Here is an 18,109-nt window from a genome sequence, read left to right on the forward strand (position 1 = left end):
GTATGCTTAGGGTCATTGTCCTGCTGGAAGGTGAACCTCTGTCCCAGTCTCAAATCTCTGGAAGACTGAAACAGGTTTCCCTCAAGAATTTCCCTGTATTTAGCGCCATCCATCATTCCTTCAATTCTGACCAGTTTCCCAGTCCCTGCTGATGAAAAACATCCCCACAGCATGATGCTGCCACCACCATGCTTCACTGTGGGGATGGTGTTCTCGCGGTGATGAGAGGTGTTGGGTTTGCGCCAGACATAGCGTTTTCCTTGATGGCCAAAAAGCTACATTTTAGTCTCATCTGACCAGAGTACCTTCTTCCGTATGTTTGGGGAGTCTCCCACATGCCTTTTGGCGAACACCAAACGTGCTTGCTTGTTTTTTTCTTTAAGCAATGGCTTTTTTCTGGCCACTCTTCCGTAAAGCCCAGCTCTCTGAAGTGTACGGCTTAAAGTGGTCCTATGGACAGATACTTTGCAGCTCCTCCAGGGTTATCTTTGGCCTCTTTGTTGCCTCTCTGATTAATGCCCTCCTTGCCTGGTCCATAAGTTTTGGTGGGCGGCCCTCTCTTGGCAGGTTTGTTGTGGTGCCATATTTTTTCCATTTTTTTAATAATGGATTTAATGGTGCTCTGTGGGATGTTCAAAGTTTCTGATATTTTTTTATAACCCAACCCTGATCTGTACTTCTCCACAACTTTGTCCCTGACCTGTTTGGAGAGCTCCTTGGTCTTCATGGTGCCGCTTGCTTGGTGGTGCCCCCAGACTCTGGGGCCTTTCAGAATAGGTGTATATATACTGAGATCATATAACAGATCATGTGACACTTAGAATGCACACAGGTGGACTTTATTTAACTAATTATGTGACTTCTGAAGGTAATTGGTTGAACCAGATCTTAATTAGGAACTTTTCTTTTTTTTTAGTTTTTTTTTTTTAAACAAGTTATTTTTTTAATTTCACTTTACCAATTTGGACTATTTTGTGTATGTCCATTACATGAAATCCAAATAAAAATCCATTTAAATTACAGGTTGTATGCACCAAAATACGAAAAACGGCAATACTTTTGCAAGGCACTGTAAATGCCGTTGACCTATAGGATTGGAGTAATCTAATGTTCTGGTCAGGTAACCCATATAAATGCACTTGAGCTATAGGACTGGAGTAGTTTCATGTTGCTGTACTTTCTCACAGTAGCTCTGCTATTCATTGGGCTATGTGAACAAAGCTGAGAAAGATTCAATGTTGAGTATTCAGCCTAGAGCTGCACTGTAGTTTTCTGTTACTGAGTGTATGGCAGTGCATATACAGGTTGGGGGAAAGGGAGAGAGTGAAAGAGAGAGAGAGAGAGAGAGATCGATAGAGCAGGCAGTGTGATGTGAGCAGATAGCTCCATAGATGAGCTCTCCCTCCCTACCTCTGCCTGCTGCTGTGGCTGTCCTCTGGGACGGCCCAACCAAGCGCCACAACTCAAACTAGGACATATCATCAGCTCCACTCTCTCTCAATCCCCTCTGCCTGCCACCTCTCTCACTCTGCTCTCTCTGTCTATTTCCCTCTCTCTTTCAATCACTCTCCATCTCTCTCTGCTCGGTATCCTTACTCTCTCTTGCTCGCTCTCTTTATCTGTCTGTCTATCTCTCTATTTCTGTCCCTGTGTAATTGCCACCCTCTCCCTATTTGAAATCCTCTCTATCTTTCTTTTTATCTCGTTCCATCTCTTTTTCCTTGGCACTCAATCACGCTGCCCCCTCTCCCCGCTCCCTCCTCCTCTCTCCCTTCTACCTTTCCCTTCCCTCCTCATCTGTCCCCTCTACCCCTCCTTCCTCATCTGTCCCCTCTACCCCTCCTTCCTCCTCTCTCCCCTCTCCCCTCCCCTTCCCTCCTCCCCTTCCCTCCTCATCTCTCCATTCTACCTTTCCCTCCTCCTCTCTCCCCTCTCCCCTTCTCTCCTCCCCTCTCCCTCTCCCCTTCCCCTCCCTCCTCCGCTTTCCCTCTCCCCTCCCCTCTACCCTTCCCTCCTCCCCTCTCCCCTTCCCTCCTCCTCTCTCCGCTCTCACCTTCTCTCCTCCTCTCTCCCCTCTCCTCTTCTCTCCACCCCTCTCCCTCTACCCTTCCCTCCACCTTTCCCTCCTCCTCTCTCCCCTCTCCCCTTCCCTCCTCCTCTCTCCCCTCTCACCTTCCCTCCCCTCTCCCCTCTCCCCTCTCCCCTCTTCCCACCTCCCCTCTCCCCTCTCACCTTCCCTCCTCCTCTCTTCCCTCCCCTGTTCCTCCAGTAGTAATGTCAGCTCTGACTCCCCTGTCATTCTCTTCTCCTCAGAGTCCAGCGAACATGAAGACAAGAGTACAGATGTCTCCTCGGGGGATGTCCTCCCTCAGACCTGTCCCCCCACCGAGACCCCCACCTTCTCCTCCACCACCCCTAACAACGAGGTCCCCCAGGAGGAGGGGGGCGAGCTAGCTAAGTCGCCCCCCAAGCCAGATGAGAATGAGAGTGAGCTTGGCCCCCTGCCAGAGAACTGGGAGATGGCCTACACAGAGAAGGGAGAGGTGTACTTTATCGAGTAAGTGTCTGCGCTGAAGAGAACGTCATCAAATTATCCCAATGCACACACACACACACAAGCACACACACAAACAGACAGCCAACAGCAGCCAAATAGTTGACTGTTGTTGTCATGAGATTTAGAGGTTCTTGTCCATGCAATGTTTCGCCAGGGAGAATAGAAGGTAAAAGTTGCCCAAGCATTTTAAGCAGCTTTCACATGCACCCACACACACACAATAACACTCACTCCCACTGTAATGAATTCTATTGTTCCGTGTGGCCAGCTGTATTGGAGCTATTTTACAACAGGTCTGTTAGATTTTTACTGCTACAATATAATTGTAGAGGTGAGTTGTCTTTCTCTTACATTTGAATAATATTTAAACGTCTTCTGACTGTGTGAGTGTGTCTGTGCCTGTTTGTGTATGTACATCAGTCAATAGGCAGGTTATTACAGAATCCTTTAGGAAATTAACAATCGTTTGAATTTATGTGACAGAAACATCATCCGATTCCCAGAGGACTGCCTTTCATTGTGTCGTATAATAGAGTAGCATCCAGCAGGGTTAGTTTTAATGTAGTTGTCTGCCAGCCAGTCAGCCGGTCAGCCAGCAAGTTAGCCAGTCAGCCAGTCAGCCAGTCACATACTTATTGTGTATCCTCTCCTCCACAGAGGCAGACTGTTAATTCCACCCACTGCAGACTAGACTAGGTCTCCATATGTCTCGTCCACCCAGGCCCTGTGTGTTCCTACATCTAGATGAATCAATCTGGAACGTTGTGCATTTAGCCGCCGAATTTGTAGCTGTACGTTTTGGGAAAAGTAAATGATGCGGTGCCAAGGTGGTACCAGATGCCAACGGGATGGCTCCCTTTGATTTGTCTCCAGATTCCATCAATTTGTTTATCCAGAATCCTCAGAGAGAGAGAGATACAGGGGAAGACAGGGAGAGATAGATAGAAAGAGAGGGAGAAGGAGGAAGGGAAAGAGAGAGGGGTGGGAAGAGATTGAAAGGCAGAATCGAGAGAGAGAGAGAGAGAGAGAGAGAGAGAGAGAGAGAGAGAGAGAGAGAGAGAGAGAGAGAGAGAGAGAGAGAGAGAGAGAGAGAGAGAGAGAGAGAGAGAGAGAGAGAGAGAGAGAGAGAGAGAGAGAGAGAGAGAGAGAGAGAGAGAGAGAGAGAGAGAGAGAGAGAGAGAGAGAGAGAGAATTTTCAAGTAGTGCTCACAGTGTCCCCTCCTCCCAAGGATGGATTCAGGGATCATTTTTTCGGCAGCTCGTCCTGCTTTCCCGTAGCCGCGTTTCCCTCACTCCCTTCCCCCACTTGTCCTGCCATCGTCTTCAACGGAGGGCATTATGTCCTCAGATGCGATAAAGAGATCCATTGAAGTTTCCTTGGCACCGCCTCTCATCTGATCACAGTCCAGTTTTACAGCCCGCAGTGTTGATCCTGCCAAGCCCACAGCTGTTCAGCTCTATCACTCACACCTCTCCCCTTCTCCCGCCATCCCTCCATTCTTCCCTGCACTAATGAGAAACAGTGTGCAAATTAAAAGTATCGATTGCCATTTTGTTAACCTAAAGGGTTTTTTCTTCTCGCCAGCTAGTTTAGAGGGTGGGCACACAGGGGAACGTCTCTTTTTCTCTGAAATGATGCTGAATTGAGAATCTCCTCCCTCACTGTCTCTCTCTCTCTCTTTCTGTCCCTGTCTCTCCTCTTCTCTCTCGTCAAGCCACAACACCAAGACGACGTCGTGGCTGGACCCGCGGCTGGCGAAGAAGGCGAAGCCACCAGAAGAATGCAAAGAGGACGGTAAGTGTCTCTCTTCTCTCGCTCTCTCTCCCCTTTTCAAAGTCACTCAACTCTCTCTCCCGTAAAACCTTTGAGTTCCTTTTTGGGTCCAAATCATTAGCATCTATTCATCGTCTGATGGCGGTTTGCAATATCTTCAGTGTTTTGATCCGAGAGCTGAAAGGATGGATGTTACCGTATACCATTATATATGAATAGTCATCAGTCACTGAGGACAGTGGTTTATTTGGGGTCCTTGTCTGACACTTGTAGATGTGTACAGTGTCTTTATAACCGTGTTGTGTTACCTGACCTGTGTGGAGATAGTGCTAGTTTTAGCCCCTGTAGAGGGACTGGGGGAGTGGGTAGGGTGGTTAACAGAGACCTCTTTATCCCCCGCTGGGAGTAGGGAGCTATGCACCACCACAGAATGGACACTACACACACAGACACACACACACATACACACACAGACGCACAAACAGTCGGCAGGGCGGAAGGAGAGAGAGTGTCATTCAGATGGTTTGACTAAGAGAGGAAGAGTAAGGAGACGGATGGGGAAAGAAGACGCTATGCAGTGATATAGTATTGCAGAAGAGATACAGCCTATGACCATGAGGTGAGGAATAGGATGTTTTTGCATCCTTCTGGATGAAAAATCTCTCATTTTTCTCCATTCGGCAATGTGCTTTTGAGTGATCTCCGGCATTGATAGAGGATTCTGCTTCAGACTCCAGCGCTGTCTCTCCAACCCTGAAGCCCCTCTCACACACTATATCTCTCTCGTCTCTCGCTCTCTCTCTCTCTCTCTATCGTGCCTCCTCTCTCTCTCTCTCTCTCTCTCTCTCTCTCTCTCTCTCTCTCTCTCTCTATCGTGCCTCATCTCTCTCTCTCTCTCTCTCTCTCTCTCGTGCCTCCCTCTCTCTCTCTCTCTCTCTCTCTCTCTCTCTCTCTCGTGCCTCCCTCTCTCTCTCTGTCTCTCTCTGTCTCTCTCTCTCTCTCTCTGTCTCTGTCTCTCTCTCTCTCGTGCCTCCCTCTCCCTCTCTCTCTCGCTCGTCTGTCTCCCTCTCTCTCCCTTTCACTTTGATTGAGCTTATTCACTGGCTCTCCCTTTGTCCCCACTCTGTCTTCCCTCTCTCTCGTTCTCTCTCCCTTTATGTCCCCACTCTGTCTTCCCTCTCTCTCTCTCTCCCTTTATGTCCCCACTCTGTCTTCCCTCTCTCTCGCTCTCTCTCCCTTTATGTCCCCACTCTGTCTTCCCTCTCTCTCTCTCTCCCTTTGTTCCCACTCTGTCTTCCCTCTCTCTCTCTCTCTCTCTCTCTCCCTTTGTCTCCCACTCTGTCTTCCCCCGCTGTCTCCCACTCTGTCTTCCATAACTCTCTCTCTCTCTCCCTTTATGTTCCCACTCTGTCTTCCCTCTCTCTCTCTCTCTCGCCCTTTATGTCTCCCACTCTGTCTTCCCCCGCTGTCTCCCACTCTGGCACTCTGATCCCCTGTCTCATTCTCTCTATCTCGTCCCATCTCCTGCTCTATCTTCCCTATCAGTCTCACCCTCCATCTTTCTCCTCTCACCCCTTCTCTCTCTCCCTGCTCTATCTCTCTCATTCTCTCTATCGCTCCCTCATCTGGGTGAGATGTATGTGTTGAGTAGTAGACAGGGGTATAGCAGCATTGTAAGGTGGAGGGGAATGGAGCTCAAATCAGACACAGAGACAGTCAGGCAGATGGGAATGGAGCTCATATCAGACACAGAGACAGTAAGGCTGATGGGAATGGAGCTCATATCAGACATAGAGACAGTCAGGCAGATGGGAATGGAGCTCATATCAGACACAGAGACAGTCAGGCTGAGGAGAATGGAGCTCATATCAGACACAGAGACAGTCAGGCTGAGGAGAATGGAGCTCATATCAGACACAGAGACAGTCAGGCTGAGGAGAATGGAGCTCATATCAGACACAGAGACAGTCAGGCTGATGGGAATGGAGCTCATATCAGACATAGAGACAGTCAGGCAGATGGGAATGGAGCTCATATCAGACACAGAGACAGTCAGGCTGATGGGAATGGAGCTCATATCAGACACAGAGACAGTCAGGCTGAGGAGAATGGAGCTCATATCAGACACAGAGACAGTCAGGCTGATGGGAATGGAGCTCATATCAGACACAGAGACAGTCAGGCAGATGGGAATGGAGCTCATATCAGACACAGAGACAGTCAGGCTGAGGAGAATGGAGCTCATATCAGACACAGAGACAGTCAGGCTGAGGAGAATGGAGCTCATATCAGACACAGAGACCGTCAGGCTGATGAGAATGGAGCTCATATCAGACACAGAGACAGTCAGGCTGATGGGAATGGAGCTCATATCAGACACAGAGACCGTCAGGCTGATGAGAATGGAGCTCATATCAGACACAGAGACAGTCAGGCTGATGGGAATGGAGCTCATATCAGACAGAGACAGTCAGGCTGAGGAGAATGGAGCTCATATCAGACACAGAGACAGTCAGCAGGTTCAAGATAACGTCTCATTTGTGGAGTGAATCATCCTAGCTGAGCCCAGCTTAGTCAATCATGTCTGTCTGATAAACACTTACTCACACAGCCACAGTTTTTCTCACAATCACATCCACCACTCTGACCTCCCCCCCCCCACACACACACACATTCTGTATATACACAGACAGTAGGGCTCCAGTATTCTCAGGGCATCCAAAATATAAGCAGGAGGATGGAGGAGACAGGAAGATAGTTGACCACTTTGGAAGATGACAAGAAAGAGGAAACAAAGAGAATGTCTTAGAAAGATGAATCCCAGGAAACCATCATCATCTAGTTCAGGGATGGGCAACTGGCAGCCTCCCTTTTGAAGCCCTCAGATCACTTTTTCTCTTATGTCAGTCAATGTCAGCAAAAAAAATGTGATTGCTCGGTTAGTTTAGAGGCAAGCTATCATGGTTGAATTACCGGCCCGGGAGCTCCCACAGCAGCTCATTTTCCTCTGCCTCCTGTCAAAATGAGTAGAATTACATGAAATTTAGATTTTTTTCTATTGTGTTATTGACTGTACGTTTGTTTATTCCATGTGTAACTCTGTGTTGTTGTTTGTGTCGCACTGCTTTGCTTTTGTCACGTTCGTAATAAGGACGGGACCAAGGCGCAGCGTTTGTTGAGTTCCACATCTTTATTTGCAGTGAAACTTTCAAACAAAAACAATAAACCAACAACGAAACGTAACCTCAGTGGTGCTACAAGCACATACACAAATACAATATCCCACAAACACAGGTTAGGAAAAATGGCTACCTAAATATGATCCCCAATTAAAGGCAACGATTACCAGCTGCCTCTAATTGGGAACCAAACAAAACACCAACATAGAAATATTGAACTAGACTACCCCCTAGTCACGCCCTGACCTACTACACCGTAGAGAACCAAGGGCTCTCTATGGTCAGGGCGTGACAGCTTTATCTTGGCCAGGTCGCAGTTGTACATGGGAACTTGTTCTCAACTAGCCTACCTGGTTAAATAAAGGTGAAATAAAATAAAATAAATAACAAATCCTTATACAACTGCTAAATCTTCTCTCTGCCTCATGGCAAAATATGTAGAACTGCACTTTTCTCTGAAACAAACAAACAAACAAATCTCCGCTGTCAAAAGGGGGGCCACTAAAATGTTCTGCTCACAATGTGTGTGAGGGGGCAGTATGGATGTTGGTACGCAGACCCGCGAGCAACTGCACCCCCTCATGATGAGTTCACATTGTTTGTGGCCCCATCCCTATCAAAGCTGCCCATCCCTGATCTAGTTCATCAGGGTACCTCCAATCCTGTTCTTCCTGTCGGAACGTTCCATGCTACAAGATGTGAATCTGGGTACCTCCGATCCCGTTCCTCCAGTGGGGACGTTCCATGCTACGAGATGTGAATCTGGGTACCTCCGATCCCGTTCCTCCAGTGGGGACGTTCCATGCTACGAGATGTGAATCTGGGTACCTCCGATCCCGTTCCTCCAGTGGGGACGTTCCATGCTACGAGATGTGAATCTGGGTACCTCCGATCCCGTTCCTCCAGTGGGGACGTTCCATGCTACGAGATGTGAATCTGGGTACCTCCAATCCTGTTCCTCCTGTCGGAACGTTCCATGCTACAAGATGTGAATCTGGGTACCTCCGATCCCGTTCCTCCTGTCGGAACGTTCCATGCTACGAGATGTGAATCTGGGTACCTCCGATCCCGTTCCTCCTGTCGGGATGTTCCATGCTACGAGATGTGAATCTGGGTACCTCCGATCCCGTTCCTCCAGTGGGGACGTTCCATGCTACGAGATGTGAATCTGGGTACCTCCGATCCTGTTCCTCCTGTCGGAACGTTCCATGCTACGAGATGTGAATCTGGGTACCTCCGATCCCGTTCCTCCTGTCGGAACGTTCCATGCTACGAGATGTGAATCTGGGTACCTCCGATCCCGTTCCTCCAGTGGGGACGTTCCATGCTACGAGATGTGAATCTGGGTACCTCCGATCCCGTTCCTCCAGTGGGGACGTTCCATGCTACGAGATGTGAATCTGGGTACCTCCAATCCTGTTCCTCCTGTCGGAACGTTCCATGCTACAAGATGTGAATCTGGGTACCTCCGATCCCGTTCCTCCAGTGGGGACGTTCCATGCTACGAGATGTGAATCTGGGTACCTCCGATCCCGTTCCTCCAGTGGGGACGTTCCATGCTACGAGATGTGAATCTGGGTACCTCCAATCCCGTTCCTCCAGTGGGGACGTTCCATGCTACGAGATGTGAATCTGGGTACCTCAGATCCCGTTCCTCCAGTGGGGACGTTCCATGCTACAAGATGTGAATCTGGGTACCTCCGATCCCGTTCCTCCAGTGGGGACGTTCCATGCTACAAGATGTGAATCTGGGTACCTCCGATCCCGTTCCTCCAGTGGGGACGTTCCATGCTACGAGATGTGAATCTGGGTACCTCCGATCCCGTTCCTCCTGTCGGAACGTTCCATGCTACGAGATGTGAATCTGGGTACCTCCGATCCCGTTCCTCCTGTCGGGATGTTCCATGCTACGAGATGTGAATCTGGGTACCTCCGATCCCGTTCCTCCAGTGGGGACGTTCCATGCTACGAGATGTGAATCTGGGTACCTCCGATCCCGTTCCTCCAGTGGGGACGTTCCATGCTACGAGATGTGAATCTGGGTACCTCCGATCCTGTTCCTCCTGTCGGAACGTTCCATGCTACGAGATGTGAATCTGGGTACCTCCGATCCCGTTCCTCCTGTCGGAACGTTCCATGCTACGAGATGTGAATCTGGGTACCTCCGATCCCGTTCCTCCAGTGGGGACGTTCCATGCTACGAGATGTGAATCTGGGTACCTCCGATCCCGTTCCTCCAGTGGGGACGTTCCATGCTACGAGATGTGAATCTGGGTACCTCCGATCCCGTTCCTCCTGTCGGGACGTTCCATGCTACGAGATGTGAATCTGGGTACCTCCGATCCCGTTCCTCCAGTGGGGACGTTCCATGCTACGAGATGTGAATCTGGGTACCTCCGATCCCGTTCCTTCAGTGGGGACATTCCATGCTACGAGATGTGAATCTGGGTACCTCCGATCCCGTTCCTCCAGTGGGGACGTTTCATGCTACGAGATGTGAATCTGGGTACCTCCGATCCCGTTCCTCCAGTGGGGACGTTCCATGCTACGAGATGTGAATCTGGGTACCTCCGATCCCGTTCCTCCAGTGGGGACGTTCCATGCTACGAGATGTGAATCTGGGTACCTCCGATCCCGTTCCTCCAGTGGGGACGTTCCATGCTACGAGATGTGAATCTGGGTACCTCCGATCCCGTTCCTCCAGTGGGGACGTTCCATGCTACGAGATGTGAATCTGGGTACCTCCGATCCCGTTCCTCCAGTGGGGACGTTCCATGCTACGAGATGTGAATCTGGGTACCTCCGATCCCGTTCCTCCAGTGGGGACGTTCCATGCTACGAGATGTGAATCTGGGTACCTCCGATCCTGTTCCTCCTGTCGGGACGTTCCATGCTACGAGATGTGATGTACTGTATGTGAAGGAGATGAATATTGATCTAGTTGGACAGATCATCCAGTGATCGCTGGCCCTGGGAGAGACAGGACTTATGGTCCCATGTAGAGCCTCAACCAGCTGGAGAAGGGGATCTAAGAGGGGATCCCCAGGGCCCACGCCGGGGCTAGGAGCTATAATCAGGGGAACGTTAGTGAGAATCTGCCCATGTTTCACTAGCTGACAGCTGGGTAGCAGCGAAGCAGGCCTCCCTGAGAGATGTGTAGGAGAGATGAGCTGGTGCTGTATATTGTGTATTGATTAGGAGGCATGTGGAGCGGGGGTGTAGGGTGCGTGTGCCCACGCTCTGGTGAACGTTAACAGGATCACAGGGTGGGGTCTAAACTCTGTCTCTGAACAACAGACGAGAGGTAGGAGGATAGACTCACCAAACAGGGAGACATGGAGCCCTGATGATGGAAGGAAAACACACACTGAAGAAACAGCACTATACATCCTCTAACATTCATTCTGATCTATAAACAACTTATACATGCAGATCTGTCAATTATTCAGGCATATGTCTGCTACCTGTGTGTGTGTGTGTGTGTGTGTGTGTGTGTGTGTGTGTGTGTGTGTGTGTGTGTGTGTGTGTGTGTGTGTGTGTGTGTGTGTGTGTGTGTGTGTGTGTGTGTGTGTGTGTGCGCCAGCAGCAGAGTCGTTGTCAGCTGATTCCCCCGGTTCAAAGGCACATCAGTGATAATAGAGAGAGATCTCATCAGAGGAGGAGCGCTATGGCTTGGTTACATAACCTCTCTCTCTCTCTACTTCTGTATCTTCCTGCTGTCCTCTTTCGTTTTTTGACTTGAGGGAACGAGGAATAGGACAGTCTTCAAATCAAAGCCTGCTGTTTAATTCTGTCTTCCTTCCTTCTCTCTCAAAGCCAACTTGTTTTCCTGTTTTACCACATATTTGCTGGATGAGAAGACAGAACAGGCTCCCCTGTTTTGAGAGTTGTCTCTGTCTCTCTCTCTCCTGTTCTACACACAACCTGTCTGCTAGCTCCCTGTGCCTTCAGAGAAGCCAACAGAATCCCCCTGATACGTAGAAGGAAAAAAACAAGAAAACTAATCCACCCTGCCTGCCTGTCGGTCGTCACTATTTCAATGCATTTCATCATTTAAAAGTCGGGTTAGTTCTATCCTAAGAAGCTGTCGCACAACACACATCCCATTCAGAATACAGTGTAACCAATGAAAGGCTTTGGTTAGGAGGGCCTGGTGTGACTGATAGGGATCTGGGCTGTGATGGCATTGGGAGGAGTTTGAAGGTTGAAGGTTTTAAATGGCTGCTTTGTTCCACTGTGTTTCTTTATGTCTCGTCTGTTTTGACGCCGTCTCTGTGACGAGATCGAGGGCTCAGAGAGAGAGAGAGAGAGCGAGAGAGAGAGAGCGACAGGGAGAGGGAAAGTGGGAGGGGGAGAGAGACAAGGCCAGGGCATAGGTAATTATATTCTAGTCATGTAAAACGGAGCATGCCTGAGACGCGCCAGACAAAGTTATCATCGTGTCTCACCCGTTAGCGCAGAGCTCACTCTCTCGTCTCCTCCCAGTGAAAACAGTCTCCGGGGGAAATAGCAGCACTTGTTTTTTTGTCCAGCTGTAAAAACCTATTTCTGTGTGCAGATGAGACTGGCAGGAAAGAGGGAAGGCTTTTAGGGTTGAAAGGTCGACATGTTCTTTCCTAATGGCCTTATTTGATGGCTTGTCTTTCTGTTGTGCTCACATACTCAGATATTCACACATCAGGTTGGTGTGATGTTAGGAGTGGTTTGAGGACCCTGACCTTATGCTTCACCCCTCTCAGTGCTGGTCAGATAGGTGTGTGTGTGTGCATGTGTGCGTGTGCGCGCGTGCGTGCGAGCGTGCGTGTGTGTGTTGAGTAAAAGTTGTGTCGTCCTCCCTCACCTTGAGTCTCCAGCAGGAGAGGAAAGGGGAGAGACTGTGTCTGTGTGACATGATTGATGGGTAGATTCTGAGAACATCCTCCACCCTACCTGAAGCCCTAGACCCACTCCAATTTGCTTACCGCCCCAGCAGGTCCACAGACGACACAATCGCAATCACACTGCACACTGCCCTAACCCACCTGGACAAGAGGAATACCTATGTAAGAATGCTGTTCATCGACTACAGCTCAGCATTTCAACACCATACTACCCTCCAAACTCGTCATTAAGCTCGAGACCCTGGGTCTCTACCCCACCCTGTGCAACTGAGTCCTGGACTTACTGAAGGGACGCCCCCAGGTAGTGAGGGTAGGAAACAACGTCTCCACCCCGCTGATCCTCAACACTGGGGCCCCACAAGGGTGCATTCTCAGCCCTCTCCTGTACTCCCTGTTCACCCATGACTGCGTGGCCATGCACGCCTCCAACTCAATCATCAAGTTTGCAGACGACACTACAGTGGTAGGCTTGATTACCAACAACAACGAGATGGCCTATAGGGAGGAGGTGAGGGCCCTCGGAGTGTGGTGTCAGGAAAATAACCTCACACTCAACGTCAACGAATCAAAGGAGATGATTGTGGACTTCAGAAAACAGCAGAGGGAGCACGCCCCTATCCACATCGACCGGACAGTAGTGGAGAAGGTGGAAAGTTTTAAGTTCCTCGGCGTACACATCACGGACAAACTGAAATGGTCCACCCACACAGACAGCGTTGTGAAGAAGGCTCAACAGCGCCTCTTCAACCTCAGGAGGCTGAAGAAATTTGGATTGTCACCAAAAACACTCACAAACTTTTACAGATGCACAATCGAGATCATCCTGTCGGGCTGTATCACCGCCTGGTACGGAAACTGCTCCGCCCACAACCGTAAGGCTCTCCAGAGGGTAGTGAGGTCTGCACAACGCATCACCGGGGGCAAACTACCTGCCCTCCAGGACACCTACACCACCCGATGTCACAGGAAGTCCAAAAAGATCATCAAGGACAACAACCACCCGAGCCACTGCCTGTTCACCCCGTTATCATCCAGAAGGCGAGGTCAGTACAGGTGCATCAAAGCTGGGACCGAGAGACTGAAAAACAGCTTCTATCTCAAGGCCATCAGACTGTTAAACAGCCATCACTAACATTGAGTGGCTGCTGCCAACATACTGACTCAAATCTCTAGCCAATTTAATAATAAAACATTTGATGTAATAAATGTATCACTAGTCACTTTAAACAATGCCACTTTATATAATGTTTACATACCCTACATTACTCATCTCATTTGTACAGTGGGGAGAACAAGTATTTGATACATTGCCGATTTTGCAGGTTTTCCTACTTACAAAGCATGTAGAGGTCTGTAATTTTCATCATAGGTACACTTCAACTGTGAGACGGAATCTAAAAAATCCAGAAAATCACATTGTATGATTTTTAAGTAATTCATTTGCATTTTATTGCATGACATAAGTATTTGATACATCAGAAAAGCAGAACTTAATATTTGGTACAGGAACCTTTGTTTGCAATTACAGAGATCATACGTTTCCTGTAGTTCTTGACCAGGTTTGCACACACTGCAGCAGGGATTTTGGCCCACTCCTCCATACAGACCTTCTCCAGATCCTTCAGGTTTCGGGGCTGTCGCTGGGCAATACGGACTTTCAGCTCCCTCCAAAGATTTTCTATTGGGTTCAGGTCTGGAGACTGGCTAGGCCACTCCAGGACCTTGAGATGCTTCTTACGGAGCCACTCTTTAGTTGCCCTGGCTGTGTGTTTTGGGTCTTACTGAGGGAAGGAGGTTATTGGCCAAGATCTCGCGATAAATGGCCCCATCCATCCTCCCCTCAATACGGTGCAGTCATCCTGTCCCCTTTGCAGAAAAGCATCCCCAAAGAATGATGTTTCCACCTCCATGCTTCACAGTTGGGATGGTGTTCTTGGGGTTGTACTCATCCTTCTTCTTCCTCCAAACACAGCGAGTGGAGTTTAGACCAAAAAGCTCTATTTTTGTCTCATCAGACCACATGACCTCCTCCCATTCCTCCTCTGGATCATCCAGATGGTCATTGGCAAACTTCTGACGGGCCTGGACATGCGCTGGCTTGAGCAGGGGGACCTTGCGTGCGCTGCAGGATTTTAATCCATGACGGCGTAGTGTGTTACTAATGCTTTTCTTTGAGACTGTGGTCCCAGCTCTCTTCAGGTCATTGACCAGGTCCTGCCGTGTAGTTCTGGGCTGATCCCTCACCTTCCTCATGATCATTGATGCCCCACGAGGTGAGATCTTGCATGGAGCCCCAGACCGAGGGTGATTGACCGTCATCTTGAACTTCTTCCATTTTCTAATAATTGCGCCAACAGTTGTTGCCTTCTCACCAAGCTGCTTGCCTATTGTCCTGTAGCCCATCCCAGCCTTGTGCAGGTCTACAATTTTATCCCTGATGTCCTTACACAGCTCTCTGGTCTTGGCCATTGTGGAGAGGTTGGAGTCAATTTGATTGAGTGTGTGGACAGGTGTCTTTTATACAGGTAACGAGTTCAAACAGGTGCAGTTAATACAGGTAATGAGTGGAGAACAGGAGGGCTTCTTAAAGAAAAACTAACAGGTCTGTGAGAGCCGGAATTCTTACTGGTTGGTAGGTGATCAAATACTTATGTCATGCAATAAAATGCAAATTAATTACTTAAAAATCATAGATGTGATTTTCTGGATTTTTGTTTTAGATTCCGTCTCTCACAGTTGAAGTGTACCTATGATAAAAAATTACAGACCTCTACATGCTTTGTAAGTAGGAAAACCTGCAAAATCGTCAGTGTATCAAATACTTGTTCTCCCCACTGTATATACTGTACTCTATACCATCTACTACATCTTGCCTATGCCGCATGGCCATAGCTCATACATATATTTATATGTACATATTCTTATTCATTCCTTTACACTTGTGTGTAAAAGGTAGTTGTCGTGAAATTGTTAGATTATGTGTTCGATATTACTGCATGGTCGGAACTAGAAGCACAAGCATTTCGCTACTCTCGCATTAACATCTGCTAACCATGTGTATGTGACCAATAAAATTTGATTTGATTTGAGGACTGAAGATGAGGAGGAGGACGCAGAGTTTGTTGTGTGTTTGTGTATGATAATGTCCCATATGTAAGATGGCGAATGAGTTCTGGACAATTTCTGCGTGTGCACTGGTGAATGCATGGCTGGATGTGTGTCTGTCCTTCTCCCAGCCCATTGAGAGGAGAGGCGAAGAGGAGAGGTAGGAGTCCTTCAGTAGCACAGTCACACTCACGCCCCACTCCAGACACACTTAATGGTTAATCAACCTCAACCATCCATGCTTCCCTCTCTCCCTTCCTCTCTTCTGCATCCTCCCTCCACAGCACTCTTCCTTCCTCTCTTCTGCATCCTCCCTCCACAGCACCTAAATTAACTCCAGTAATAGGCCGTTCTACCTGAGTAAGTCACCTGCTCTGTTCCACTGGTTGTTTACCCTCGTTGTGAAGGGAGAGATCAGCTGAGCTTAGATGGCTTTTGAACATCATTGCTTTTGGACAAACCCAACTCCCTTAGCTTTCCTGAAGAACTTAAAGGGCAACTTCACCACTTTTCAACCTCATTTGCATTATCTTCAGCACAATACCAGTGTCTACATATGTGAAAATGGCACATTTCTATGTTTTGTAGAAAAAGTATGAAGTAAAAACGTACTACTCGATGACATCATCAAATTTAAACATTTTAAAAACAGTGATTTTTAAAATGGTTGTGTTGATGTGGGGAGAAATAAAATACCCTACCTCTGGCTAAAAACACATTGCTGGTTTTGAAAATTACCGTTTTCTACTTTTAATCCTACCCTGTGATGTCATAGAGAAGCATTTTTGCATTTTATTTTTGACCACAGATCATAGAAACACTCAGTTTTCACATAATGTATTTACACACAGGTTTGGAGATAATGAATTGTCCAACTTGTTTGAACTACTGATTGTGAATCCCAAATCTAAGACTATAACAAACACAGTGGATTGGGGAGCTCAGGTGTGATTATAAATCAAAGGTTACCCCGGTGGGAAAATATTGATTGTGTTAGTTATTACGTCCTTGGTAAATGCCAGAACAGCAACCTTTCTCCTTCAATTTCAGGGTATTATTTTTTCATATTCAGCTCAAATTGACCGTGTGCTCATTTCTGGGGGCGACAGTGGCGGCGGAGTAAAACCTAGGCCTAAGGGCATACTTTTGCTAACTCCAGTCCTTATTTTGAGTGGGTGCAGTTAGGGGTCAGGGGTCAAGTACAGCGACATGGAAGGTAGACGTGTCTGTAGGATTAGTAGTCCAAATGGCCCACCATCATCAGCCCAAAAGACTTCCATCACTTCCTCCTCCACAGGTTACCATGGAAACTATCTCCCTTCACAGTGAGACGGGAGCAGAAACAGAGACATTAGCTATGATTCCATTAACTTGTCCAGTGATTTTTTTGGGGGGTTGACATTTAGAAAGTTTGAATAGAAAATAGATGTAACAATTGCCCACTGCGGTGCGTTTCCATTTAACTATCTTGTGTCGATAAAAACAGCTTGATCTAATGACGTCACACCTAAAAAAGAAACCTGCAGTGTCGATTATAAATGAAGTATAAAATTGCTCATTAATAAATTGGCGACAGTCTGTGTGCTCTCCCACCTATCAGTCGCAGGTAGCTCGCGAAAGACAGCATGGATAGAATGCAAGAAATGGACTAATATTTGCCATATTCTTATAATTCTCACGTGCCAACATATCGCCACGGTCCGCGCCATGGTTGAAATCATTGGATGGTGAAACCTCCATCCAGCCAACCAGAAAAGCAAGGCCAAGCAATTTCGGCATTCTTGAAAGTCATGACATTCCTTGTGCTGCAAAGAAACATTATTTTTATATTTGAAAAAATATATATTTTGCAAGTAGTAGGCATATAGACTATTGGCACCCCAACCTACGGGAGGTAAATGGATCTGATTAATTTGATTCAATGCGATTCAATCTTTGAGGACTGCAACAATAGAAATACTATTTATTTATGCCTATTAATAGCCATTGTCAACTTCCCTCCTGGTTATTTTGCTCACAACTCACTGTCAGCCTGTTTACAAATTAGGCCATCTTATGGATTTAGTACAGAAAAATATTAGTTTGAAAATGCTTGGGCCATGACATCACGGACCCCGCGTACCTTAAAAAAGATTCCACTATCATAATTTATTGGAAAAACAGTTTCCATCATCATTTGTCGCAATAAAGTTACACAAAAGACAAATCCACCCTGTCGAACGGAAACAAATGTTGTCAATCTTTAGAAAATGTCTCCTATATCTGCTGTTAACATTACACGTGTCGCAATTACATTTTTTGCGACATTGTTTTTGTCGAATAAACCTAGGTCGATGGAATCCTGCCTAGTGTAAGGAGAAGGTTTACTTGAGGTCCTTCAAGGTCTTCTTTCTTAAGACTTGTTTCGGTTTATGACTCTGTTTAAGACAGTCCAGCTGTTGTGACTCAACTGGACTGGTGCTGTCATGTTAATATACAGTTTATATCAGTATGTCAGGGGCTATATAGATGTCCTCTGTTCCATCTGGCAACCACCTCATCAAGGAAAGAGAATAAACCCAGCAAACCACTTCCTCCTGCTCCTCCTCCTCCTCATTCTCAGCAGCAAACTGAC

General features: G+C 47.7%; 1 protein-coding gene across 1 annotated transcript in view; it reads left to right on the top strand.

Moving 5' to 3' along the window:
* The window catches only part of LOC120049146 (membrane-associated guanylate kinase, WW and PDZ domain-containing protein 2-like), a 93,880-nt gene that overhangs the window by 14,183 nt on the left and 61,588 nt on the right, over nucleotides 1–18,109 (top strand). Inside the window, exons 4-5 of the mRNA XM_038995378.1 lie at nucleotides 2,314–2,557; nucleotides 4,273–4,352. Coding sequence (XP_038851306.1) covers nucleotides 2,314–2,557; nucleotides 4,273–4,352 — 324 coding nt within the window. The remainder of the gene's footprint in view (nucleotides 1–2,313; nucleotides 2,558–4,272; nucleotides 4,353–18,109) is intronic.

This window comes from Salvelinus namaycush, chromosome 6 (assembly GCF_016432855.1).
Source record: "Salvelinus namaycush isolate Seneca chromosome 6, SaNama_1.0, whole genome shotgun sequence".
NCBI classification, from domain to species: domain Eukaryota; kingdom Metazoa; phylum Chordata; class Actinopteri; order Salmoniformes; family Salmonidae; genus Salvelinus; species Salvelinus namaycush.